At 44.4% G+C, this 27,591-nt stretch overlaps 2 protein-coding genes and 1 long non-coding RNA gene across 5 annotated transcripts in view; 1 reads left to right on the top strand and 2 right to left on the bottom strand.

Annotated features, from left to right (window-relative positions):
- LOC147024474 (uncharacterized) overlaps positions 1-3,049 on the bottom strand; it is a 35,282-nt gene extending 32,233 nt beyond the window's left edge. The window contains exon 1 of the mRNA XM_085884436.1: positions 2,895-3,049. The gene's annotated coding sequence lies outside the window, so the exon portion shown is untranslated. The remainder of the gene's footprint in view (positions 1-2,894) is intronic.
- LOC147024473 (uncharacterized) lies at positions 2,934-4,254 on the top strand. The gene is made up of 2 exons (XR_015059052.1): positions 2,934-3,072; positions 3,879-4,254. It is a non-coding gene; the product is annotated as an uncharacterized LOC147024473 (long non-coding RNA).
- An 8,767-nt stretch (positions 4,255-13,021) lies between these two features.
- The window catches only part of LOC147024472 (peroxiredoxin-1-like), a 14,971-nt gene continuing 401 nt past the window's right edge, over positions 13,022-27,591 (bottom strand). For all 3 annotated transcript variants that reach the window (XM_085884432.1, XM_085884433.1, XM_085884434.1), the window contains exons 2-6: positions 26,566-26,679; positions 26,145-26,298; positions 24,349-24,471; positions 20,011-20,141; positions 13,022-13,279 (exon numbers count right to left, since the gene is read on the bottom strand). In XM_085884432.1, the coding sequence (XP_085740558.1) occupies positions 13,197-13,279; positions 20,011-20,141; positions 24,349-24,471; positions 26,145-26,298; positions 26,566-26,668 (594 nt within the window). In that variant the 5' untranslated portion in view covers positions 26,669-26,679 and the 3' untranslated portion in view covers positions 13,022-13,196. The remainder of the gene's footprint in view (positions 13,280-20,010; positions 20,142-24,348; positions 24,472-26,144; positions 26,299-26,565; positions 26,680-27,591) is intronic.

The following is a 27,591-nucleotide window of genomic DNA, read 5'->3' as shown; positions in this document are numbered from 1 at the left end:
GTGGAACATGGTCGGCTGGTGGAGCATCCACACTTGATCAGCTGCAGAATAGTGACTGGTGCAGCAGACACATCAGGTGGAAGTGTGGTTGGACACAACGTCGCACCGTCCTCACCTTCTTGCCATCCATACTTAATGGGATCCAAGTTCGGAGGGTCTGACTGAGTGGCCGATTTCCATATAATGGCTTGATGATGAGCGCGATGTACATGTTGAACAAAGGCATCATGCGATGGGGGCAACGACTTCAATTTCGGAGCAGAGGTAATCTTGGAGTTGGCCATGTTAGACTTCCACAACTGATACCGGTGTGTGGACATATCACCTTCGACTTTGGAACCATAACAGGCAGCAATGAAGGTAGTTGCCTCAGATATCATCTTTTCCTTGTCTGCTTCCAGTTGACCAAGTAAGGTGGGATGATGTCCGCCCATTAGTACCTTCAGCGCTGTAGCCTTTCCAATGGCAAACAAATACGACACAGTATCGCATCCGGTCAGAGCATGTACAGCAGGCAGATATTTGGTGATGCTTTTGTATTTCAGTGCTGTTTGGCGAATGTCTACGTTCGCCCTCCCAGTACACGGACTCTCCATGCTGACATCCACAGTCATCTTTTCCTCGAGGTAGAAATGAATCAACAGGACAAAGACACCTGTATCGTCGCAGACCACTTTGATGTGCGAGTGACTACTGACACCTGACATAATTCTAACTAAGTGATGGAGGATGATGACATCTGCTTCTTCATGGTGTGTTTTCAGATCCTGTCTCTGGAGAGTGGAATTGTTTCATACTTGTACTGGTGTAGGATGTTTTCTGGTGATCACCAGTTTGGTCTGGTTGTCCATAATGTGGGTCATCAGATACTGACAGATCAAATCGATCAGTTGTACTTTGTTGGAGGCTACATTTAGGACCACTTTTTGTGCTGGAAGTGTTGTGTGTAAGTTGAGTTGATGTTTTCGACTTGAATCATGAACCTGCGACTGGATCTCGTCATTTGTTTCGTGCTGATTTTGATGTACCTGTCGAAAATCAGGTATACGTCACAACACTCCAGGTGGTATTTGATGGTTCCCATGAATTTGATCACATAATTCTCAACTGTACCATTTGTGGGCCAATGTACAGTCCATAACATGGCGCATCGATCGATGATGACAGCATCTAGAACACCTTGGATTCGACTTGATTGCTCAACTTGGAGTTTCATCTTCAGGATTGCTTTCGACTGAGCCCGCATCGCACCACTCTCATCAAACAAGGAGGCTGGTGGGATGGGGACAGTTCATAAGAGAGGACATCATTGATATCAATATCCCTGAATTGTTGGAGACGTATGACTCGGGTGTAGATCAATTCGGTATCATATACTGGCCTTCCATCCAGCTTGATGCTCTTTTTGGTCGAAGTCATCAGGGTCACTTTCTTGGTTAGTGCCTTGTTGAAGCTTGGCCATCCAGATTCAAATTCTGCCATCTGTTGTTGTCCAATCTTGAGAGAATCATCAACGTTTACCTTGTCTGTTGCAGGAAACATAGTAGTAGGCACCAAAATTATTTTTGTAAGTGCATTCGAAGTGAAGATAAAGCCCAAAACAGAATTTATCGAAAGTCGGTAGTGACCATTTTGTTTTTCGCCTCCAAAAAAAATTCCTCAAGGGTGCGAGTCTGGCACTCGGCTGATTCTGATTCAGGATAGCTCAGAGATGATGAATCAACCAAAAAAAAAAACTTCATAATGACGCCACAACATGCTTCTTCACATTTCCGCTGGACTACCTGGGAAGGCAATGGCAAACCACCCACGTCACCCTTGCCAAGCAGCCAAGGATCTGCCTTCAGGCAGAGCACACAATCAATCAATCGATCTTGTCGAGAGATCTTACTCGTTTTTTTGTTCACAATTTGTTGTCTTTTCTAACCCCCTAATCTCTCGATGGTGTTGTGTGCACCTGGTGTGGACGGTGTGACTCCATTTCTCTCTTTCACTTTTCTTCTTCCAAATCTCATTTCTTCATTCTGTCACTACCTGTGTGTGTGTGTGCTTGTTCCACTCACTCACTCTGCACACCTCAAATTTGGCACTCATCAGTGCGAACCTCTTGGTTTCTGTGACATGTTTGAAGGTGAAATCAAGCCTGTCTGATTGTAGCCCCATGGTTATTCCTCCCACCCACCCTCACCTAGCTCCTTCATGAACCTCGAGTTTGTAAAATATCAAGAGTGAGCGACAGGCTCTGAACTGTGTTCGCTGTCAAAGGCAGAGGGACATTACACTGTGTCCAAGTCCAATAAAAGGTTGTGAATCAATAACTGCATATTTCCTTGATATCTCCATCGTTTTGGAATCACAGTCACGAGAAACGCACAGAGACATTTGAAAAACATCTCACGTGAGACTCTGAACCGAAGGTGTCTGCCATTACTCGGGACTAAATTTATCCCATCGTTTTGCTCCAGCAGCGACTCATCCTCTAATTGTGGCACCGGCGGTTATTTTTTCCTCGCATGCTGCGATTGAGGTATGAACAGGGATTGTATATGCTCAAATAAACAAGCTACGCAGCTCGAACCGCACAGATTTTTAAAAAAAAAAAATCGAGTGGAGTCAATCGCAGAGCCGTCAGCAACCAGTGGAACCACTGATATCGGTGGAATCACTGAGAAAAAAACCGAGCTGTTTTGGAGCTGATTCGTAACACACGAGGACAGAGTTCCTAGTTATTGGGTTACAGAATAACACAACAAAAAAAACATTGTGGTTCTTGTACGTACGACATCACAACTTTCACATGCACGGCGACATCGTCATTTTTGTCCTGTTAACATCCCCCCCCCCCCGCCCCGACAAAACACAGCATGCTCCTTGATGCAGCACCCCCTCCTTACATCATCCCAGAACAATGTCGACTCTTCTTGAGAAGTACCCCAGCGAGTACAAGGCTCAGGTCTGATGTTTCGTCCACCCAGCGGTCTTCGTCCGGGACTGTGTTGCAAGCATTACGTGCGCGGTGTCCAGAGCCCTCCGAAGGCAACAGTGGCTTCACGTGACTGCAACAAGCAGACGGTGAGACCCTGATGTCTTTATTATTGTCTTGAACTTGACGTCGGCTGTCTGCGCGAGGTTTTCGCCCTCACGACCCTGAACGTGGACGCGATGTGGACAAGCGTGGAGAGTGTTCTTTGCTTGATCCAAGCTGGATATTCTTGTGAAGGAGGGAATCTAATTGCACCGCTCTTTTATTCCGAAAGTGTTTAAGGCTATTTTTTTTTTAATTTTTCAAGCTAAACACCACTGATGGTCATCACAGCTTCGCAGTGCATATCCTAGGTTGGTAACAGGGAGAACACTGGATGGCAAATGCATGAACAGTGAAGTTGTTTTTGGCATCGTCAGAAAGGTTCCTGCAAGAATGGAGGTGCGCATGACTTATGGAAGGGGCATCAAAGCTCGAAGATAAAATGCCACTGCCAGTTCTGCATGTCGACTTGGCAATATCTTACCTTGAGGTCACCATGAACAATATTCATCTGAAAGCAATAGTTCCAAGCAGGGCTGGATTTTCCAATAGGCAACATAGGCCATTGGCCTAGGGCCTACTGGGGACTTGTGGGTTCTCTGATCGGCCAAGGAGTAGACAAGTTGGCCCTATAGTAAAATGAATAAAATAAAATAAGGTAACGAAAAATATAACAGTACATTTTAAAATGCCCGTTTCCAACCATATATCTATCTATCTGTAGATTATATACATTACATGTTGTATATAGTGGACTTCATTGTTGTATTACATGTGTTTTTGTGTTCTTATTTTGTGCTATTGGTATCTTTTACTAGACTTGAACTAATTTATTATTACTTTATGCTTACAGATTATTCTTGGAATCTTGGGGATTCTCATGAGATAGATTAATTATGTCGTCCAAGAAGAAATATATGAGTGGCTCACAAAAGAGAAAGTTAAAATAAACCAAAGCTGCACAACTCCAATCACTTCCAAAGCTGACAACCTTTTTAAAACCAAAACCAAAAGAAGATTCAGAGCCTGGTACCAGTGTGCTTGCTTGCAAATACAATAGTTGCAAATAGTACTTCACATAGTTGTGCTTGCAAAATATATTATGCTTCAGTTTCATTGTATTTTTCCATTATTCCTACTGTAGGTGTAAGATGTACATGATATGGAACTTGATTTACTTTGATGTACTTGATATGGAACTAATTTGATTAAAAATTATTGATGTGTTACATTATGTTGTAATTCTTTTTTTTTTACATTGCAATATTACGATATATATATATATATATATATATATATATATATATATATATATATATATATATATATATATATATATACACACATCTGTAATTTCTTTTTTGGGGGGGGGCACTGATAAGGTTTGGCCTAGGGCCCACAAGCAAGTAAATCCGGCCCTGGTTCCAAGGCAGGTTGTGAACAATCTCGAGAACAAAGAAGCAGCAGAACCCCATGAGGTCCAAATATTCTTTGCAGGTGACAAAAACTATGATACAAATGTTTTTACTGCTGTCTAGCAGGTAGTATATTTCTCCACCACCACACTTCAAAGGACAATGTGCTCTCGAGCCCAAACTACCTCAGTGTACATTGGGTGGCAGTCGTAGTTTGTAGCTCCAAAACCAACCAAAAACCAAGCTGTGCTTGGGGCCAGCGCAGGGATTATACGTTCATTATCTCTACATTAATACTGAAGGACCAATTTTGTGCTCCTCCTGGCGGTCGCGTCACGTTTTTCTCGGTACTGTGACCTGAGAAGTTTTGACACGGTATTTGTACGTCAAAGTAGACACGTGCACAAATCAGGGGACTTCTTCACAATGAGTAGTGTACACCAAAATGTCGTGTACAAGGACGTTTTGTAGGCCTCATTAGGTAAGGCCATGGAGTACATCGACTGGGATCCGGCTCTTACAAGAGCCGCCACTGGTTGTCATATTGGGCTCATGGAACGGAATCCGTCTGTGACTGGGTTTCGGCGAGTTATTATTATAATTGCCACATGATACTACAATTATTATTTTTGTTGTTTATTAAAATCAAATAACATATGCTTTGTTACAATGCTATCTTTGTTTTTGTTATTACCCTCGTCGAAGGAGAGGGAATTTCGTTTAGGTCCGTTTGTTTGTTTGTTTGTTTGTTTGTTTGTTACTTGCAAAATCGAAGATTCTTCGAGTATATTAGTTATTCGATTTTGTTCTTCTGTCTGTCGCCTTCAGGTCACAATTTCCAACCGATCTTCACGAAACTTCACCACATGGTAGAGTTTGTCATAAGAAAGAAGCCTATTGTTTTTCATGTCAAAAGGTCAACAACGAAGGTGGGATTTTTAAAATCCTCAATTTTCATCCAATTGACTTGAAATTTGAAGAGGATTTATATTTCACGTCAATTAATTCAACCAGCCAATTATTTTTGAGGTCAACGTAGACCAAAAGGTCTACATAGGCCTAAGGTCAACAACAAAGGTGGTATTTCTAAAATCCTCAATTTACATCCAATTGAATTCAAATTTGAAGAGGATTTATATTTCAGGTCACTGAATTCAACGAGCCAAGTATTTTTTTTAGGACAACATAGGGCAAAGGTCAACAACTGAGGTGAGATTTCAAAAATCCTCAACTTTCATCCGATTGAAATGAAATTTGAAGAGGATTTTTATATCAGGTCACTGCATTCAACCAGCCAATTATTTGAGGTCAATGTAGACCAAGAGGCCAAGACCGAGATCCATCTCAATTCAGTGCTCATGGTGCCGAGATCCATTTCAATGCAGGGCTCATGATGCTGAGACTGGGATCCATCTCAATGCAGGGCTCATGGTGCCGAGATCCATCTCAATGCAGGGCTCATGGTGCCGAGACTGGGATCCATCTCAATGCAGGGCTCATGGTGCCGAGACTGGGATCCATCTCAATACAGGACTCATGGTGGTGGTGGTGGTCGTATGGCAGCTTAGCTGCCGGCGTAGTTATCGTTTCTTGAAGCACAACTGTGTCGCTGATGCATTGCCACTCTACCAGTACACACACTGGAACTGGTACTCATTTCACTGACCTCGGAAGGATGACAGGCTGAGTCAACCCCCTGGTGCATGAATTCAGCGGCCGACAGGGCTTGAACTCAGAACCTGAGGATCCCAAGCCACCACACTAACCACTGAGCCAACACCAGGCTATAGGGCTCATGGTGCCGATAACTATCTCAATGCAGGGCTCATGGTGCCGAGACCGAGATGCATCTCAATGCAGGGCTCATTGTGCAAAGATCCATCTCAATGCAGGGCTCATGGTGCCAAGACCGAGATCCATTCCATGCAGGGCTCATGGTGCCGAGATGCATCTCAATGCAGGGCTCATGCTGCCGTGATGTATCTCATTGCAGGGCTCATGGTGCCAAGACTGGGATCCATCTCAATGCAGGGCTCATGGTGGTGGTGGTCGTATGGCAGCTTAGCTGCCGGGGTAGTTCTCCTTTCTTGAAGCACAACTGTGTTGCTGATGCAGTGCCACTCTACCAGTACACACGCTGAAACTGGTACTCATTTCACTGACCTCGGAAGGATGACAGGCTGAGTCAACCCCCTGGTGCATGAATTCAGCGGCCGACAGGGCTTGAACTCAGGACCCTAGGATCCCAAGCCGCCACACTAACCACTGAGCAAACACCAGGCTCTAGGGCTCTTGGTGCCGAGATGCATCTCAATGCAGGGCTCATGGTGCCGTGATGTATCTCATTGCAGGGCTCATGGTGCCAAGACTGGGATCCATCTCAATGCAGGGCTCATGGTGGTGGTGGTCGTATGGCAGCTTAGCTGCCGGGGTAGTTATCCTTTCTTGAAGCACAACTGTGTCGCTGATGCATTGCCACTCCACCAGTACACACACTGGAACTGGTTCTCATTTCACTGACCTCGGAAGGATGACAGGCTGAGTCAACCCCCTGGTGCATGAATTCAGCGGCCGACGGGGTTTGAACTCAGGACGCTGGGATCCCAAACCGACACACCAACCACTGAGCCAATACCAGGCTATAGGGCTCATGGTGCCGAGATCTATCTCAATGCAGGGCTCATGGTGCCGAGACCGATATGCATCTCAATGCAGGGCTCATTGTGCAAAGATCCATCTCAATGCCGGGCTCATTGTGCAAAGATCCACCTCATTGCAGGGCTCTTGGTGCCAAGACCGAGATCCATCTCAATGCAGGGCTCATGGTGTCGAGATCCATCTCATTGCAGGGCTCATGGTGGTGGTGGTCATATGGCAGCTTAGCTGCCGGGGTAGTTATCCTTTCTTGAAGCACAACTGTGTCGCTGATGCAGTGCCACTCTACCAGTACACACACTGGAACTGGTACTCATTTCACTGACCTCGGAAGGATGACAGCCTGAGTCAACCCCCTGGTGCATGAATTCAGCGGCCGACGGGGTTTGAACTCAGGACTCTAGGATCCCAAACTGACACACCAACCACTGAGTCAACACCAGGCCATAGGGCTCATGGTGCCGAGATCTATCTCAATGCAGGGCTCATGGTGCCGAGACCGGTATGCATCTCAATGCAGGGCTCATTGTGCAAAGATCCATCTCAATGCAGGGCTCATGGTGCCAAGACCGAGATGTATCTCATTGCAGGGCTCACAGTGCCGAGATGCATCTCAATGCAGGGTTCATGGTGCCAAGACAGAGATCCATCTCAATGCAGGGCTCATGGTGCCGAGATGTATCTCATTGCAGGGTTCATGGTGCCAAGACCGAGATCCATCTCAATGCAGGGCTCACGGTGCCGAGATGCATCTCAATGCAGGGTTCATGGTGCCAAGACCGAGATCCATCTCAATGCAGGGCTCATGGTGCCGAGACTGGGATCCATCTCAATGCAGGGCTCATGGTGCCGAGACCAAGATCGATCTCAATGGAGGGCTCTTGATGCCAAGACCGAGATCCATCTCAATGTTGGCTCATTGTGCTGTGACCGAGATCCATCTCAATGTTGGGCTCTTGGTGCCAAGACCGAGATCCATCTCAATGCAGGGCTCATGGTGCCATGACTGAGATGCATATTAATCTTGGGCTCATGGTGCTGAGATGAAGATCCAGGGTGGTGGGGGGGGTGAGGGTGGGGTTGGTGGGTTGGGGGGAGAATTATGACTTGACCGTGTTCCCTGAGAATGTTTCCATATTTTAGTGTAGATTGGTTCTGCCTTTTGTGATTTTATGATCGTCACACAAACAGGGAATCCTTGTTTTTTTAAAAAGGATGCACACACTAAGTTTTGTTCATATCATTCATGGAGAGCTTACCTGGTGTTATGGTGATGTTGACGCATCAGGGAGGTGATACGTGATGTTGCTTCGGCAGCAGAGAGGGGGTGATCAGATTCTGGAAAGTCAGAAAAGCCAGAAAACACATGTCCAACCTCAAGAATGAACTTTCAAACTTGCCTCCCTTCTCTGGAACCTGCTGGCACCTTGTGCTCTGTCTCAGGTGTATGCTCCCCTTCAACCCCTTTCTACCATTCAAATGGCACCACAGCCGACTCCACTCGTAAGAAGGCCAAATTCCTCAATTCTGTGTTTGCTTCCAAATAGTGTCCTCAACCCCTCCCTCCCTGTCATACCCAATTGCTCCTGGACTGTGTCTTTTGCATCTGAAAAGGTGAAGCAGGTTCTGTCAACCCTCAACCCTGACTGTTGCTGGACCAGATGGCATCAGCTCACTTATCCTTAAACCTGCTCTGCTGGTCTTGCACATCCTCTCTGCTCTTTTCACCATCATTTGCAGTAAGTCATCTGCCACCTGCTTGGAAATCCACCAACATCACTGCACTCCATAAACTCATCCCCACGAATACAGACCTATCAGTTCACTTCCACTCATCAACAAGGTCATGGAATCCATCATTGTAGTCGATATGAAAACCTTCTTTTCTCCAACAAACTCATCACGGATCACCCATAAGGTCACTCCACATTGGACATGCTGCTTCTACTCACCGAACAATGGATGGAAGGCCTCAATGTCAGACATGAGTTAAGGGCATTGTTCTGGACATACAATTGTGGCCAAAAATATTGGCACCCTTGCACTTTTAAAAAAAAAATAATGCAACATTTCTTCCAGAAAATTGTTGAAATTAAAAAAATATTTTGGTCTCCACATATGCATTTCTTTGCTTTGCAGTGAAACAAAAATTTTTTTTTTTTTAAAAAGACTACATCTTAGATTATTCCACACAGAAATCCTAAAATGGGCTAGACAATATTATTGGCAACTTTTAGAAGTTGCAAGAAATGATTATATTTTAAGCAGATGATTCTCCTTTACTTTTAAATTTAACTCATCTGTGGCAAGTTGAATGTGCCTGCAATATATATTTTTAAATAAAAAAAATCACTCATTTAACCAGTATGAATAGAGAAAAGGAGTCATTCTGCTGTTTTGTGTCATGGTGTGTACCACAATGAGCATGGGGAAAAGAAAGAAAACCAGAGAATTGTATGAGGTCAGACAAGATTGTAGCCAAGCATGGACAACCTCAAGGCTACAAGTCCATCTCCAGAGACCTTGATGTTCCTGTGTCCACCGTGCAAAATGTTATCAGGAAGTTTAAGGCCCATGGCACTGGAGCCAACCTCCCTGTACGTAGCAACAAGAGAAAAGTTGATCGAAGATTGCAGCAAAGGATTGTTAGAGTGGTGGAGAAAGCACCTCGATTAACTGCCAGATTCAAGCCGACCTTCAGACGCAAGGCACGACAATTTCAACTCGCACCATCTGTCGCAAACTCAATGAAAGGGGGTTCTATGGTCGGAGACCCAGGAGGACAGAGAGACAGACAGACAGACAGAGAGACAGAGAAGCTTGATGGGAGTTTGCCAAAACATACCTGAACAAGCCAAAAAATCCTTCTGGAGAATGTCCTGTGGACAGATGAGACCAAATTAGAGCTTTTTGGTAAAGCACATCATCTCCATGTTTACAGAAAACAAAACAAAGACTTCAAAGAAAAGAACACCTTCCCTACAGTCAAACATGGAGGAGGTTCAGTGATGTTTTGGGGTTGCTGTGCTGCCTCGAGCACTGGGTGCTTTGAATGTGTGCATGGCATCATTAAATCAGATTACCAAGGCATTTTGGAGTACAATATTCAACCCAGTGTCAGAAAGCTGGGTCTCCATCAAAGGTCATGCAGCATGACAATGACCCCAAACCCACTTCAAAAAAGCACCCACGAACGGTTCAAGACAATGCTGGACTGTTTTGAAGTGGCCAGCAATGAGTCCAGATCTAAATCTCATTGAACACATGTGGGGAGATCTGAAAACAGCAGTTGGGAGAAGGTACCCTTCAAATCTTGGAGAACTGGAGTAGTTTGCACAAGAAGAGTGCTTGGCCAAACTACCAGTCGAGAGGTGTAGGAAGCTCTTCATTGCAGTTATTTTGTCCAAAGGCTGTGCCACCAAATATTAAATTGAGGGTGTCAATGACATTTATTTTCTGATTTAAAAGAATATATTAAGTTCTGAATCAAAAACAAAGGTTCTTTAATATTAAGTGAAATAAAGAATTGTGGAGACCAAATACTTTTGTCAATTTCAACTTATTTTGAGAGAATATCGAGTTATTTGAAAAAAGTGCCAGGATGCCAATATTTTTCGGCCACAACAGTATATGCTTGTGAATGAATCCTTTTTGATATGCAATTATATATACAAAGGAGGAAATGTGGCATCTTTGTAATTACATTGGAAGCCATTGTAGCTCCTTTTGGTACTGGAAAAGGAATCACTGCAGTAACACAGCACTTTGAAAAGATGTTTGATGAAATAAGTGCATTCTCTCCAATTTCCCATGAATGGCATGGTAACTGCAACAAAAACAGAATCCCTATCATATATGCAACAACAGCACCCCTCGCTCATCATAACGTGCACATTAAGGTTTTGTTTGAGAATTGAAACATTTACATTCTCAATGCCAAACAATGACGCCTGAAACACGTGCCAAGCTTTACTTAAAATACAATGTATGATGCAAGAGATTTGTAGATGAAGTGGAGAGAGGAAGGTGGTCTATATTCCAACTCCATATACAGCATCAATTGACAACACCTGGACTTCCCCCCTTGTTCCCCATCCAAAAAACAGACATTTACAATACACAGGCCTAAATGAGAAATTACAATAGAGGGGAAAGAAAGAAAGAATCAGAGGGGGGAAGGGAAAATATGACAGGGGTAAGTGTTTTTGGGGTCTTTTTTAGGCAGCACAAGGCTGTGGGGGAAACATCATTGGCCGAGGATGCGGCTGTGCCGTCGATGCAATGCCCTCTTCTGGTCATGGTATGAATTTGACAATGGAGTCAACGACAACTGTCCTACTCTTCAAAGGACACCATGGGATCTTTAACGTCCAACGAATGCCAGCAGACTGGAAGCCCTTTCAACATCCATCCGAGGGATGGCACATTGATGTCTCACCCTGCCTGCAAAACACTGAGATGACAGTGTATAGCTGGGCCAAGATTCAAACCCAGAGTCGACTACACAGCTTGGAGGCAAGTGTGCATACCTCTAAGCCATTCTGTAGGCCTGGATGTGGGGGTGTGGAAGGAGGAAGAGCCATGTATAAACAATACAGGTATGGGAAATGATGTTGGGGTGGGGGATTCTTGCCATGCAGACACTAAAAAAAAACAAATACAGCTTGCCTAATGCTTCCTTTACAGTTTACAAGATCGAAAACTTGCCAATTCCATCAGATGCTATACAAATCTACATAAAAAGCATTTCCTGATCTTACCTCACTTGATTCCAAGTTAGGATCCAGTCAAAATCAAAACCAAGCAGGGTTACAACTCCCCCCCCCCCCCCCCACCAGTATTTGGTAAGGGTTAATGAACTCTAGGTTTGTGTTTCCTTTTAAAAAAGTTAAATATTAAATCCCAAGCAAATATCCAATGTATCCACAAAAGGGTCACTTGACCCATGTTTGTTTTAGGACATGAAGACTACACCACTCCCATCATCCCTCCTTTCAGCTCTGAAAACACTAGTACAGCATTTTAAAACAAAGGAGTTCCCATATAGACACAACTCAACACGTTAAGGAATGGAGAAAGGGTTTAACCGATGAATATAGACTAACAATCTTGGGCATTTGTCTGTTGATTAGGCTTCTAAGATAGCAAGCCTGCTCAGTCTTGATTAGCAATTGCTAGATCAGGTGAATTCTTGAAATAAACGGTTTTAATCGCTTTGCACAATGGACATCTTCCACTCACACAATACCCATGACTTCCAACTAGGTCTGCTTTATGAAAGTTGAATATTTAGAGTATGGCGTGTGGTTTGGTTCATTGAGAATTTCAAATGTTGTTTGGCCTCATGAACTTTCTTTTATAAAATATTACACAGATCAATAGTGAAAGCATACATAAACAAAAAAGCAAGAGGAAAAAAAAAAAATAATAATAAAACCTAAAAACATCTTTGCTGCAATGAGATACAAACTCAAATTTAGTCTATGCAAGTTGGATAGCTGACTGCAATCCCACCACTAGATTTCTTCTGCTGAGCTTGAGCTGGTGACCATCACCGGTACCATGGCTAAAGTCCAAATGTTAGACCTGGCCAAAAAGTTCACAAAAATAGACCATGCAAATAATAGCAGAGTGCAAACATATGGTACAACCAACATTGTGGGCCAATTTCACATGAAGGGCCAAGGTAGACTCCGCTGTGTCCTTCATATAAATGGCACAAACTTGGGGAGCTCCTGTTGGATGCAATTATTGCAAGACAAATTTGCCACTTAAGAAAGAAAAAAAAAAAAAAAAGTCACATTTAGACCGCAGCAGCTACCATTTATTTACAGGACAACCACTCTGGCCAAGGTGAATCCTGAAAGAATGTCCCCAGCCTAGTCTGATTTTTAATTTAGAACAATTGGAAGAACAGAACACCCAGTAAGGACTACAGAAAACTGCTTTGCTTTTATTAACCAGTTTCCAGTGGCTCAGTGCAAAATAATCAAGTCGACAATAGAGGGGAAAAAAAATTCAGTAAGGACAGGAAAACACGGTGAATCAACAATCTAAAGGAAAATCAGTGCAAGGAACAATGGCACACAGATCTTCAGCAATCATTGCTTCAAGAAGAATTCCTTGCTCCTGTCCACATCTGGTTTGATAGTTTCACTTCCTGGCTTCCAACCTGCTGGACACACTGCATACAGAATGAATAGTCGATAAATGCGGCATGGGTGGAGAGGCCATTAAAGGGAGGAGGGTGGAGGAGAAATAAATAAAAGCATTTGCAGAGATCAACCATTGCTCGAAACGGTTAACAAAATTGGAAACATGACAGTTAATTTTACCAAGTAGCACTTCAGGACACTCATCTGGGACCTTCACTACACAATTCTAAAAATTCAGATAATGCAGTCACATGTTACATCTTGTGGCTTGTGTTTGTGACAGAAGTGGTTAAGATATTGTGCAAGTGCTCAGTCTGAGTGTGGGGCAAATTTATAGGGAAGCCAGACTGACCATCAAGTTTGCTTCTTGTCCTTCCCTCCCCCTTTCTGTAAACCGTTTTTCATTACTGGTGAGCGGTTAAAATTTGGAAATGGTAATTAACGGCATGGGTAAGACAATGGCCATTATAAAATGAGTGCAAAAAATAAAAATAAAAATCCCGTGCTTGGTAGGAAGGTTCAAAAGTCAAAACAGTGGTTCGTCAGGGGTCTTTGCTCTGACCCCATTCCTTAAACCGACAGAACTCGGACTTCTGCAGGTCAGAAACTGAAGTAAAGATTTGATCAGCTGTCCTGGTGGATTAGCCCCCCCCCCCTTCACAAGGACTTTCCATCATTAAATTGGTGACTGGGTGGAAGTTTTGACCTCTTGCCCACCAACAATACTTGTAATTTACTCTGTACAAAGTCTGTTGCTAGACAAATGAGTGAACATTACATTTGTAATTCCATCCACTTCATTTACATTCATAGTATGCAGTGTTACCTTTAAAAAAAAAATCAAAATATTTGAGCAAGTGGTACGCATTATACATGGAAATTAGAAAATGCATTGTGTCACACCACAAACGATGAACATAACATCTAGTACATTACTTTGCATTTAAAGGTCCAAAATATGTACATTACTTTACATTAAGTTTACTATCAAACATGTGCTGAAAAGAAAATGGTTTTACTTGGAAAATGAACAAGTACAAAAAAAAGATGCCACAGCCCCCTGTTTAAGTACTTTTGCTGTCGTGGTGGGCTGTTGACAGAGTCCAAAGTGAAGGCCCGCTGGGCCAGTTACTTTTAGCAGCTGTACCAGGCTGATCCACCAGCTGTTGAGTTGGATGTCAGGGGTGTTACTATCCCCATTGCTGACCCTCCGATCAACTGTGATGGACCTTCGTTTGTGGAAACGGGCTGCGGTGAACCAGTTGAAATGGGGTAAAGCTCCTGGGATTTGAAGCATCCATATTGAACTTTTCAAGGCTGGTGGAAATGCTGTACTCGTGTCATTACATGCAGTTGTGTGCTCTGCCTGGAACACAGGCATCATCCCAACTGACGGGAAGAGGGGCCTTGTTGTCCCTCTCTGGAAATGAAGGGTGATCGCCAGGACTGCAATAACTACCGAGGGGTGATGCTGCTCAATGCTGGGCAAGGTCTTTGCTCGGATAATTATTGATTGGGTTCACCACGATCTGCTTGAGCACCAGCACCCAGAGCAGTCAGGCTATACACCAAAGAGGTCAACGATTGACCGTATACTTGCCCTTTGGGTCCTCACCGAACACAGACGAGAGTTTGGGCAGGGCTGTTTGCAGCCGATGTTGATATCTGTGAAGCATTCGATTCAGTGAATTGGGATGCCCCTTGGAGGAAGGATTCTTGGTCTTCGTGGGGTGCCACCAAAGCTGATAAATCTTGTGTCTGAAATATACTCTGGAACTGAGAGTGCTGTGAGATGTGGTGGTACCATCTCCAACTTATTTCCCATTGTTACTGGAGTTTGTCAGGGGTGTGTACTGGTCCCCCACACTCTTCAGCACTTTTATGGACTGGATTCTGGGGAGGATGTCAGAAAGATCAAGTTGCGGCGCATCGTTTGGTAATGTCAAGATCTCTGATCTTGATTTTGCAGATCATGCAGTCATCTTTGCAGAGACTGGATATCCTTTTGGGGGCCCTCGCAGTGCTGAATGAAGAGTCGGTACCACAGATTACGGGTTTCCTGGGTCAAAAGGAAGATCCAGGCTTTCAATGAAATCTTGGATGCTGATACCTTGTTTGTGGTAAGGATGTTGAGGTCTCAGGGAGATTCACATACCTTGGCAGTGATATTCATGTCTCTGCTGGCTGTGAGCCAGAAGTCAAGACACCTGGGTTGGGCCTGGGGAAATCATAGATTCAATGGATCACAGGATGTGGCACTGTCGGTAGCTGTGCAGGATGAATGTCCGAGTCTTCAGGTTATTGGTGCTTCCAGTCATGCTCTATGGATGTGAGACTTGGATTAACCAGGGATCTGGGATGGAGACTCAATTCCTTTGGTACCAGATCTTTGGAGAGTCCTTGGCTATCGCTGGTTGGACTTTGTCAAATGGACGGTTGCTGAAAGACTCAAATGAGATTTGTTACCTGCATAGTCCATGAGTGTCAGCTGTAGTTTTCCTGACACTGATCGTGCTCACCATATTCTCTCAGTGAAGGAAGCCAATGGGCTGACCACATGCCTTGTGGTTGATCAGCATCTCAAGGAGATGGGCCAGACAGAGGCCCCTGGAGTACCAGCGGAAAGTGGATGCAGCAACGCACTGCTCCCATACCACTCCTGACCTGTGCGCATATGTATCATGCACAATCTAACTTGCTTGAACCCATATAAACTTACAAGGCCTTTACCACAGCTTGGAGTTTCACTCCCCCTGCCTTACCTTGACGCCATGGAAACCAAGACCTTCAAGATCATTGGAATCACCTGCCATGAAACCGAGTTTGAGGTCCTCACACTTTCCCATCACAACAGGTCAGTGATCTGTCTTCCATCACCTCCTTTGATCTTTCTTAAACCCAGTTTTGTCCCTTCCCCACCCTCTCAAGTTGATGTAGGGCATGTGCTTTCCACCATCAGCCCCTTTATGATAAAACTCCCAACATCCAGAACCACTGCTCACCACTTTTTTTCTACCCAAGGAATTAACTTCCTCATTACTCAATATCATTTTCCCCTCCATGTCTTCAAAAAAAAAAAATAAAAATCATTCCCCAGCCAAAACCATGATATTTTCTACTTCATTAACCTGCCTCACCGCCTCCCCCCCTTTCTCCAATTTTTCTCTATCCATCTTGTGAACCCCATGTGCACGCCCCCTTCCCAAAACCACCAATTTGTCAAATTCTCCCTCTATTTTTGAATTTCACCCCTGCTATCCCCCTCCAACCTACTGTTCCTTTTGTTCTATTGCACGAGTCTTGGCTATGTACAAAAAACCCACAGTAATCCAAACCTCTTTTTTCCCCCCTGCAATTTCCTTCATATTCAATTTTTCCCTCGGCAGATTTAGTTTTCCGTTTCAAGTCAGATTCCATAAATTCAGTCAATATCCCACGATGGCTTAAAATCACCAGCTCTGGATAGGTGCTTTGTGGCAGCAGAACTGAAATCATATTGGGATTTGAACATTGGCAGGAATGCATAGGCATGATGGGACTAAAATGTCTTCCTCCTGTGTTAGAGTTCCTTTTATTTGCCAAATACACCAGAGATTTTTAATTCCTGCATTCCTTGTAATACCAGCTTTGCAATAGACGACCCTTTTTCACCACTATGCTACCAATCTATGCAATGCCATACCAGCAAGTCTGTCAATTATATTGTTGCGGCTCTGTGAAGCCGGCACTCCTCTGAGGAAATAGTGTTACGAATTTGGAAGCTTACTGCACTCAACATTCAGGTCCTTATAGAACAGTTATATCGGTAAGTACGTGTTTCTAGTTAGGGTCCCGTCCCAAGTCTAATGGGAATTAAATGTTCATGCGCTGCGGAGTTATTTTGATAGTCAGGGTTTTCTTTTACATTTTTAAATCACTAACACCAGCGGCGCCGTCACCTCGCTCACCGACACCATAGTGCGCGTTTCTGGCTGCAGACGCGAGTGGGACCCCTTACTCCAGAGCAGACTCCGCCCACAAGGGCAAAAAGCATCCTTCGTCCAATCAGGAGGCTCATCACCTCAGATCGGGACTCCACCCAGAAGGGTGGGAGTCACCCTGCCTTCCGTGGGCCTGTCCAATGAGGGACAGCCAGCAAATCACGTGACGCGGTCCGATCAATGAGGAGGCGAGTGGCCAGGAAAAGAAGCCCCTCCCTCCCGAGGAGAAAGTGTTGTTGTCTGGACCAGCGTTCGAGAGATGGTGTGCTCGTGGCAGGAGCGTTGGCAAGACAGATTGTGGCGTTTGTCAAGCAGTCGGTCATAGTGTGTGGGACATTTCCAACCTGGCATCCAAAGCCAGTGAGCGGTTGTTGACGAGGGCTCTGCGGACAGTCGTGGTCGTGGACTTCGGGTTGTGGGTTCGAGGTCGGTGTAGCCGCACGAAGCGGATAGGTACCACGGTCCGGCTTGACCGAGATCGACCCACGAGGTCCATCTCGTCCTCGGGTATTTGTGTTTGTGTCCCTGGGCCCTGTCTAAGTAAAACTGTGCAAGTGCTTTATTTTGCTCATTGTACATTGCCTTGCTTAGTCGTGATAACTCCGCCCTTACGTGCTCCCCTCGTTCCCCCGATTATTGTAAATAAATTCCCCTCTTGTTGAATGTCCCAGCCCATCCTTGTCCTTTCTACCATTGGTTTGCCGCGCTGCGAACAGGAACTCGGAGGCCTCATTGCTGTCGAAATCGTGCAATCGGCCCGACAGGATTCTGGTACTCTCCGCTCAGGATACGGCCCGGATCGCGCAGATCCTGCTGAGGGTGAATTTCCTCGGTAGTTTGGACGACGTGGGTGTTTAGATAAATTGAAATTGGCAATCGACCCTATCCCACGTGGTTGACCTATTGGCGATCTTCGGTCCGATCAGGGACCCATCGGCTCCAGTTACAACCTATAAATTCCGGGTGTTCAGTGGAGCAGACTCTACTGCTCCACCTAGCGGCAGTGCTCGCCACCGAGACCCGGCCCCACAACAATAGCACTCCAACATATAGTTATCCCAAGACAGTTATTTCATTAGTATTCGTTTAGCTCGCCCTTTCCACATTTATCGTGGGTACAAGGGACAAGATGCATTGGATAGGGCTTTTCGTTAGGCCTTCAACCTCCTATTCTTTCAATTAATCCCTTTGTCACACACACACAAACCCCACCATGCATACATGCACACCACAGGCCGGACAGTGATGTCATGAGGATATGCTATGGCGTCCCTATTCAAACCACACATTATTTACCAACGCCTCACCTCAAACCCTCACCACGACGCTACAAACGCCTTCGAAAAATCCCCACAACCTACGCCCGACCTCTTCACAACAAATGCAACCACAAACACCACAGCACTTCATCTCACAACCACCCGAACCACACAGTTAGCTCCCTGGACGCTCAGTCTCTGGGATGCTTGGGTCATGAACACTATGAGCTGGGGTATTTTAGCATGCAACTTGAAGCGCAAATATGTGCTGGGGCTTATTCAATGACGTCTGCGTGGCCCTGGTGTTCCGCGAAACAACACTCAAATGGAGTTCAGCGCACATTCATTGCTGGAGCGCTCCCGAAAACCCTCGGCCAATGTAAATTATGGAGCTCTGTTGCGTGGCTTCGGCTCAGAGTGAAGTCCATGCACCAACGTGGGAGCTCGGAAACATCTACAGGGTCTTGATCCAATTTCTGGCCCCCCTCCTTCACTCCGGGCTCTATAAAAAAGAGAGCAAATCAGTCCGAGTCGGTCGGTGAGTCTTTCGTTTTTCATCCAGAGCCTTTGCAGAGTTGAGCGTCAGCTGAGACGGCAGTGCAACTGAATGAAGCAAGCAGGGTGGAGCGAGCATTGCCGGTCATCGGCATCTGTCACACAGACTCTTACATGTGCCCTGTTAAGCCATCTCATGCATCTTTTTCCATCTCACCCACTAAAAGAGCATTACTGATTCGCACCTTCCTCTTGCATCACACTGCAGACACCCCAGTTTTCTTACCTCACCCATCCGAAGTGATTGGGTTGCACATGTCCATCGACCACGCCAGGTACAACGAGGTCACCTACACCTCAACTATTTCTCTTTAACCTCTCTAGCATCCTTGGGTGTGTGCAATTGGGCCCGTTATGTTACCATGATACAAGATTGTAGAAGATTATATTGGGAGTAACTCTGCACACTCTTTTATAAATAACCATTTTCTTTTGCCGCACTCAAATTCCTTGCTTTACATTTTGTGAATAAACCCTTTATAATGTGCCACAACTTTCCTCACCCTTGCTTGTAATAAATGAACCTAGCCAGTTTTGTATTTTCCTTCTTTGGTTCAGCATTGTCCACACATTAGCTTAGCCAGGAAGTTTTACCCCAACAATCTATTAGCCGGTACATACTTGGCAGCTCCGCTCGGTTGCACCCGATATGGTAAGTTTAACGCAAGAAGTACGCAGAGGGCACGTGAACCTAATCGACTTTGCTGTCCACAGGTAAGGTATCACACGAGGTCGTGTAACCCTGCCCGGATTGGCCGTGCCAATCAGCATTCGTGGTTGCCAAGCAACCTGCCGGTGCACGGAGTTCTGTGCTCGGCAGCCTCAGAACTGGTCGTTCAAGAGGGACCTGAGCGCTTACACCCACGAAGAGCCTCAAACCGAGTCTGCAATAATATATTATGCATTTCTGTTAAGGATGTTAAAATCCAGACAATGTCACAAGGACATGCCACCTTAAAGTCTTACCCTCGCCATGTTCGTCAGTAAACTTGAACGCTTGCACTAGGCGCAGTGTCTCATCAACAGAACGTCCCACTGGCAGGTCATTGATTGTGATTTGCCTCAGAATTCCATTACCGTCAATGATGAACAAGCCTCTATGAAAGGGGAAGGGGGAAGAAAAAAAAATCAACCAAAAATGAGACATCTTAAAAGATTACAGAATATAAATCACAGAACATTCTTCAGACATCTATTAGAGCAAGGGTCAGCAATGTATGGCATGTGTGCCATGCAAGGTTATTGAGTTGCATGTGCAATAAAAGTCCAATTAACAGCAAAGAAACAAAGTTGGGGAACCCCTTCCTGCTCCCCCCTCCCGATAAATTAGGCCGGATTGCTCTGTCAATCTCTAAAATAAAATAACACAAGTGCATTCATTGAAGGAATGGGGGGGGGGATAAATAAATAACAGGAGACTATTTAATTGGTTTATTAACTACATTACATTTAGTAGGGCCAGCTAATCTTGATTCAACGGAAATGTCAGTGCCACTGATCACTTTTTATTTATTTTTTTTGGACCAAATGGCAGTTCCTAAGAAAGCAAAGTTAGATGTTCCCTCATTTCAGCCCTCTTGGAGACAAATATTGATTTGTTCAACATAAAGACCATGCTGTTTGTGCTCTGTTGCCACACTTCAAATATCCAACAACATTTTCAGACAAAGCACGAGAAACACTTCAAGGATATGGCAGACAAGGCTGTCAAACTGGCCATAGCGAGAACAGAAAGCAAAGCAGTGCCTTTACCAATGTCTGTCAGTAAAAATCAAGCCACAGAGGGGAGTAACAAAAACACCACAAAAAAAAAATAAATCACAATGTCTGGAAAAAACATGGAACCCCATTTAGACTGGAAATATATTAGAGGCTTTTCTCAGTTGTTTCAGGTGTTTTATTCAATGATTCACCCAATAAAGACACAATCATCTCCAGAATTAAAGACATCTGCCAGATCAGTGGAAAGATGCAGAAGCGAAATGGTCGAAAAAGGTAACAAACAAGACTGTAGCGTTTAGTGTCATGCTTGATGAGTGTGGATGTAAATCATGTACCATGGTTAGCAATTTTTGCGAGATAGTGACTGACGAAGAGCTATGCTGCCTCAAACCCAACCATCGCACAACAGGGGAAGAGATAGCAAAGACGTTTGTTAATCATTTTGAGGAAAGAGGAATCGACATCAAAAAATTTTCTGTGACAGACAGTGCCCCTGCTACGGTCAGAAAACAGGAAAGATTTGCAAAAAAAAAAAATAAAAAAAAATCAGAGGATCAAATTGGCAACCAGACAGTCAATTTCAATTGTATTATTCATCAAGAAAATCATTGTGCCAAGATTTCTAATTCTGAGCTTAATGGAACTCAATCTGCCTTGACGTTCAGGCAGTTTCAAGTTCTGCTTGGAGATATACAGTGCATACATACCAGTACAACGACATTCCACTTCACAGCAATGTGCATTGGCTTAGCCATGGGAAGGCTTTTGGCACACTTTGTGCGCTGTCGATGCAATAAAGATATTTCTGGAAGGTCAAAACTACCTTGAACGGCTTGACAAATGGGTCGTGCAACTAATATTTCTAACTGACATCACCGCACATCTAAACAAACCATCGGGTGCAGGCCAACCCGTTATGGATCTTTTTGAAACGTGGAAGGCATTCCTTGCAAAACTTGCCGAGTTTATTTTTTTTTTCTCAGGGCATTGACACCTCAATTTTCCACTGTTTCCGACATCTTAAAGAACTATCAACACATCACACCACCAGTGTTGCTGGGACTGGAATGTAAATGAAAGAACTCGCATCAGAATTTTGTCAGATGTCAAGATTTCCAACGTTTTGGTTCAATGTTTTCCTTTTTGATCAAGCCAGCCAACTTTAATACCAGCAACATGCATTTGACAGTTTCAGTGGATGGGTGTCAATATTTAAGGCCCGGTCACACCTTGACGTTTTAGCCAACGTATGCCGATTTTTGAATTTTTTTTCTAAAACGCTGGCACACGTTGAATACGTTATGGGTAAGTTTTGATAACATTGAGAGCACGCTGAAAAACACTGCCATACGTCGTTGTACGCTGGCTTTAAACGTTGTACTTTTTGGTTGTCCTCATTTTTTCATGCTTGAAATTTCACGACGTATGCCGGCGTATGACTCACACGTTCCGCTACGCTGGCCACAAGTTGTATGCACGGTCTGCGATCGTTGAGACGTCAACATGCTACTTGTAAGTCAATCATAAGTTGAGACACGCCGAGGTAATGTTTAGAGTACCCGAAACTTATTTCTAACCTATGATTAACGTGTTGGCACGTTACGCGATCGTTGCCACACATCGACAGACGTTACTTTTAAGTTACTCATAGGCTGAAAGACGTCGGTATAATGGATCGTCCTTGCGTCAGCGTCCACGGCCACGGCCAGGACACTTATTTGCAGCATTCTTCAAACTTTTCTTCGGCATGACGAGGATGTTCACACTTCGATGTCTAGCTTGGCTATGATTCCAATTGTCCATCGGCAGCGTCTATTTAAAATAGTCGAGTTTGAGCGTTTTAACACGTTCAGAAGAAACGCTTCAAATTTCCAAACCCCAGCGTCAAAAAACAAAGGCGAGTGACAGCAATTTAAATCGTTCATTGTAAACAATGAAACTAGCTGAGTGGTACCGTTTAAAAGTCGTTGAGTGTAAAAAAAATCCAATTGTTGAGCGCAAGCGTCTACTTTCAATAGTGGAGATGCAGCCATTTAAATCGTTGAGTTTATCATTTAAATTGTTAAACGCAAGGACGATCCATCATAACCCACACCCTCCCCCTCACACTCACCTACTACTGCCAACATGAACAAACTAATACTAAAACTAATACCAATACCGATACTGTTACTGCTGACATGTACATCGACTCAAAAACACTGTTGGGTTCCCCTTTTATGAGCAGCATTTTTATATACCAATTCCCAAAACCGCTGGGAACACGTCTTTATATGGCAGTTGCAAGTTAGAAACACGTTAATTTATTTTTTTTTGTCGACTGGAATACGTCTACATACGTCGATGTGTGTTGGGACTACGTAAAGAATTGGTTCAAAGCACGTCAAACATAAGTTAGAAATAAGTTTCGCGTAAAAAGACATTACCGCGACGTGTTTCGACTTACGAGTAGCTTATAAGTAGCCTTTGTGGACGTGTGTAAGCGTCCACATATCGTGTGTAAAACTTATCCCCATCGCATGCGAAACGTGTCATACGCCGAGTACGTCGTAAAATTTTGAACATGTTTAAAATTTCTTGACGTACTCTACTTACTACGACGTATGATAGCGTACTTTAGCGTTGTACTCACGTATACCAAACTTACTCATACCGTATTTGACGTGCCCCAACGTTTTAGACACATTTTTCTTAGGTCGGCATACGCTGGCAAGATCACCAAGGTGTGACCGATGTTGTCACTTCCATTTCTACGGCAGTTATGATTCGAATCGTTGTGCGTCAGCCTTTTAATAGACTAAGTCACGACATCGTCGGCGATGCCTGCAACGCGCTATGCCTAAGTTAGACTATCGTTGGGCATAGGTTGTGTAGGCTGACAACAGGTTCAGCATTCGTTGGTATAAGTTATCTATAACACAACGAAACGTTGTGTGTCCGTTATACATAAGACCAAGTCGCTATGAATACGTCCGAATCTTTAAAAAAAAAAAACATCAAAAGTTCAACGTAAGCCAGCGTTTTACATACATTTTAATAAGTTGCCATCGCTGGCTAAAACGTCAAGGTGTGACCGGGCCTTTAAATGCACCTCGAGTTGCATTGTTCAAGCTTATGGGTCTCGAGGTTTGGGGATCTGTGGCGCACATTTCAGGCTCCTGAGATGTCTATCCTGACCTGTTGGAAATTCCTGCCAGTGAAATTTAACTGTTTGAAGAAAGTGGCATTTTCATCTACAGAACTCTGAGAACATATTTTCACACAAGACGTCAGTTCTGTCCCTCCCAGAGCCGGTTAACAAGTGAACACCCAGACTTGTCCTGCTGCTTAAAATGTCAAACTAATAGCCTGAGACTGGAGAACTCAACAAGGGAAAGCAAGCATCACACTCAACTGCAAGATCTGCCTTTTAATTCATTTACTAATGAAGCTGCTAAAATGCAAGTAGGACTATTAATGTTAAAAATGTACCAATGGCACACAGATCCATAAAGAAGAGTGAATTGGTCAACACTTCTGAAATGTTGCAGACTCCTGTATAGACAAGACCAAGCTCAATTCTCAAAAAGTTGGATGACCCACCGGTAGGCAATACCCTCATCTTCCTTCAAAATCCCATAGTCTCGAGCAACTGCACACGTCTTGTCTGCCAGCAGTGGGATCTTCATGTTACCAAGACCACCCTGCTTTCGAGGTTTCTCCACCCTGTCAAGAAGTTTCAATCAATATAGAGTTTGAGATCCAAAAGATACTCAATTCATCACAATACCCAAATTATCTTTATGCTCATCTGTTCATAATCCATGGTAAGCCCAAATGGCAAAGGAGAGCCAACAACAAGAAAAAAAAAAAAAAAAAAACATCTGCTCACAACTGACTTCCAAACATTAGCATTGCCAGCTTCATTGACAAGGTGCATACACTTCATTGACACTTTAGCACTTTGGAAATCAACGCACCTATCAACGACCTCTGCCACCAAAAGTGAATGGAGATTATATTTTCACCTACGTCTTTGTCTGTCCGAACAGGATATCTCAAAAGCTATGGACTGATTCGGCCAAACCAGCAGACAGGTTGGGTGTGTGACAAGGATGAATCGATAAAATTTTGGTGAAGATCTCAAGATTCGAGAAATGTTTTTTTTTTGTGAGTGTCGTTTCGGAGAAGAAAGCAAATACCTATTTTGGAGAGCAACCCCCCATAAACCTCCCCTGCCTCGGAGCTCGATTTTTGTTTTTAAAGCCATGAACAAACTTTGGTACGTACTGGGTGTTGAAGGTTGTGGTTAAGTTTCATCGAAATTGTGTGTGGTTTCAGAGGAGTTACAAATGTTTATGGACGGATGACAGGCCATCCCACAAGTTCCCCAGAACTACGGTCCAGGTTATTAAAATATATATATTTTCCCAAGGTCTGAACTAATACAAGATAACAAACGGGAAGGGCAGTCGGTGGAGCGCATACGTCCGCCACGTAATGCCTGATCCACGAGAACATATCAGGCCCAATTCATTTTTGAAATATCATGCTATGCAATACCACATCGATTTAGGTCCTCTCAATGGTGAAGAATCACTTCAAAAATTAAATCATCATATCCAGATCTTAACCAAAATCAAAGCAATTTGTCACACACCCAACCTATCCACCAATTTTTATCCAAATCCGTCCACAACTTTTTGAAATATCGTGCTATGTATAATTTTTGGCCCGATCTCTCAATGGTGAAGAAGCACTTAGAAAATCCTCGGAGTTGGATCCGAATCTTCACCAAAATCTAATCAGTTCGTCTTGATCACACACCCAACCTGTCCACAAATTTTCATCCAGATCCGTCCACAACTTTTTGAGATATCCTGCACACAGACAGACGGGTGAAAAACAACCTTTCACCTTCAGTGGTGGAGGTAAATGTGGTTAATAATGACCCATGCAAGAATGGAAACACCAAGCAAGCAAACCAAGGCTCGATATTAACGGTCGTCAGATTTTGTTCACCAGACCAGTTGTGTGAAAACCTCAATAAACCAGTCTGGAACAGTCAGTCAATTTTACCAACACAGAAGTTTCATAAACCTCAAACGTAGTGCTTTTTTGTGTAAAGTCACCATTAAAGGAAGGGAAGGGACAAAAGGGGGAAAGGGGGCAGAGGGAAGGAAAGTAACGATGAAGAAGTTTTAAGACACGACCATCACACACTGACAAGGCAAAGGAACACAACGGTATCGCTCCACATGCTAGCAGTAAAAATCTAAAACGTACCTGTCCCATATACAGAGTGGAAAAAAAAAAGTGAATGTTGAGCCACAAGCAAACAACAAAAATAATTAAATAAATGGGGAAGCCAATTTGTTACATTATAATTGCAGGATTACCAGGCAAGGTGACTGAAATGAGAGTCAGTAGATGCACCAACGACCTCACAATCAATCTTGCGAAACTCTTCGGCTCGCTCGCTGAATGCAATGATCTCCGTCGGACACACGAATGTGAAGTCCAGAGGGTAGAAGAAGAAGACCAGGTATTTACCTGCACAAGACAAAATAGACAAAGGCTCCCAAGATTGCAATCAGGTCAAGGATAACTTAATCAGTTAAACAGCAGTCGAGTGGTTGGGGGGAGCGGAGGGAGGGGTCAGAAAGTTTCACAATTTCAACAAGATGTACACCCAAACTGTACGAGAGAACAATGACTGCGAAAATGCATCCAAACAAAGACAACCATCGACGTGCTCAATAGGACTACTATACAAGTGGAACCGAGCTGGAATGGACCGCAAGGTCTTCCGGGACCTACCTTTGAAATCAGCCAGTTTGATGTCCTTAAACTTTCCATCAACAACAGCTGGACCTGCAAAATCAGGTGCTGGTTTTCCAATCATCGCTTTGCCAGATGCCATTTTGCTGCAGTCTGGGGAGGGAGCAGAGGTGAGAAGAGATTCCAAGTTAAAGGAAGGGAAGGAACAAAAGGGGGAAATGGTAAGGGGGGGAGGGGAGTGGAAGGGGTAAAGGGGGGGGGAAGGAAAGGGTAAAGGGGGGGGGAAGGAAAGGGTAAAGGGGGGGAAGGAAAGGGTAAAGGGGGGGGGAAGGAAAGGGTAAAGGGGGGAAGGAAAGGGTAAAGGGGGGAAGGAAAGGGTAAAGGGGGGGAAGGAAAGGGTAAAGGGGGGAAGGAAAGGGTAAAGGGGGGAGGAAAGGGTAAAGGGGGGAAGGAAAGGGTAAAGGGGGGAAGGAAAGGGTAAAGGGGGGAAGGAAAGGGTAAAGGGGGGAAGGAAAGGGTAAAGGGGGAAGGAAAGGGTAAAGGGGGGAAGGAAAGGGTAAAGGGGGGAAGGAAAGGGTAAAGGGGGGAAGGAAAGGGTAAAGGGGGGGAAGGAAAGGGTAAAGGGGGAAGGAAAGGGTAAAGGGGGGAAGGAAAGGGTAAGGGGGGGAAGGAAAGGGTAAAGGGGGGAAGGAAAGGGTAAAGGGGGGAAGGAAAGGGTAAAGGGGGGAAGGAAAGGGTAAAGGGGGGAAGGAAAGGGTAAAGGGGGGAAGGAAAGGGTAAAGGGGGGAAGGAAAGGGTAAAGGGGGGGGAAGGAAAGGGTAAAGGGGGGGAAGGAAAGGGTAAAGGGGGGAAGGAAAGGGTAAAGGGGGGGAAGGAAAGGGTAAGGGGGGAAGGAAAGGGTAAAGGGGGGAAGGAAAGGGTAAAGGGGGGGGAAGGAAAGGGTAAAGGGGGGGGGAGGAAGTAGAGGGAACATAATGTATAAATCGTCCCCCACTCAAAAATAATCAACCCTTCAAAACTGGAAGTAAATCTGCAGCAGTTTTCAAAACAATCCGAAATTGTAAC

Source organism: Eptatretus burgeri, chromosome 6, assembly GCF_056783735.1.
Source record: "Eptatretus burgeri isolate ZD-2024b chromosome 6, Ebu_testis_v1, whole genome shotgun sequence".
NCBI lineage: Eukaryota > Metazoa > Chordata > Myxini > Myxiniformes > Myxinidae > Eptatretus > Eptatretus burgeri.
This window is presented reverse-complemented; position numbering and strand designations above follow the sequence as displayed.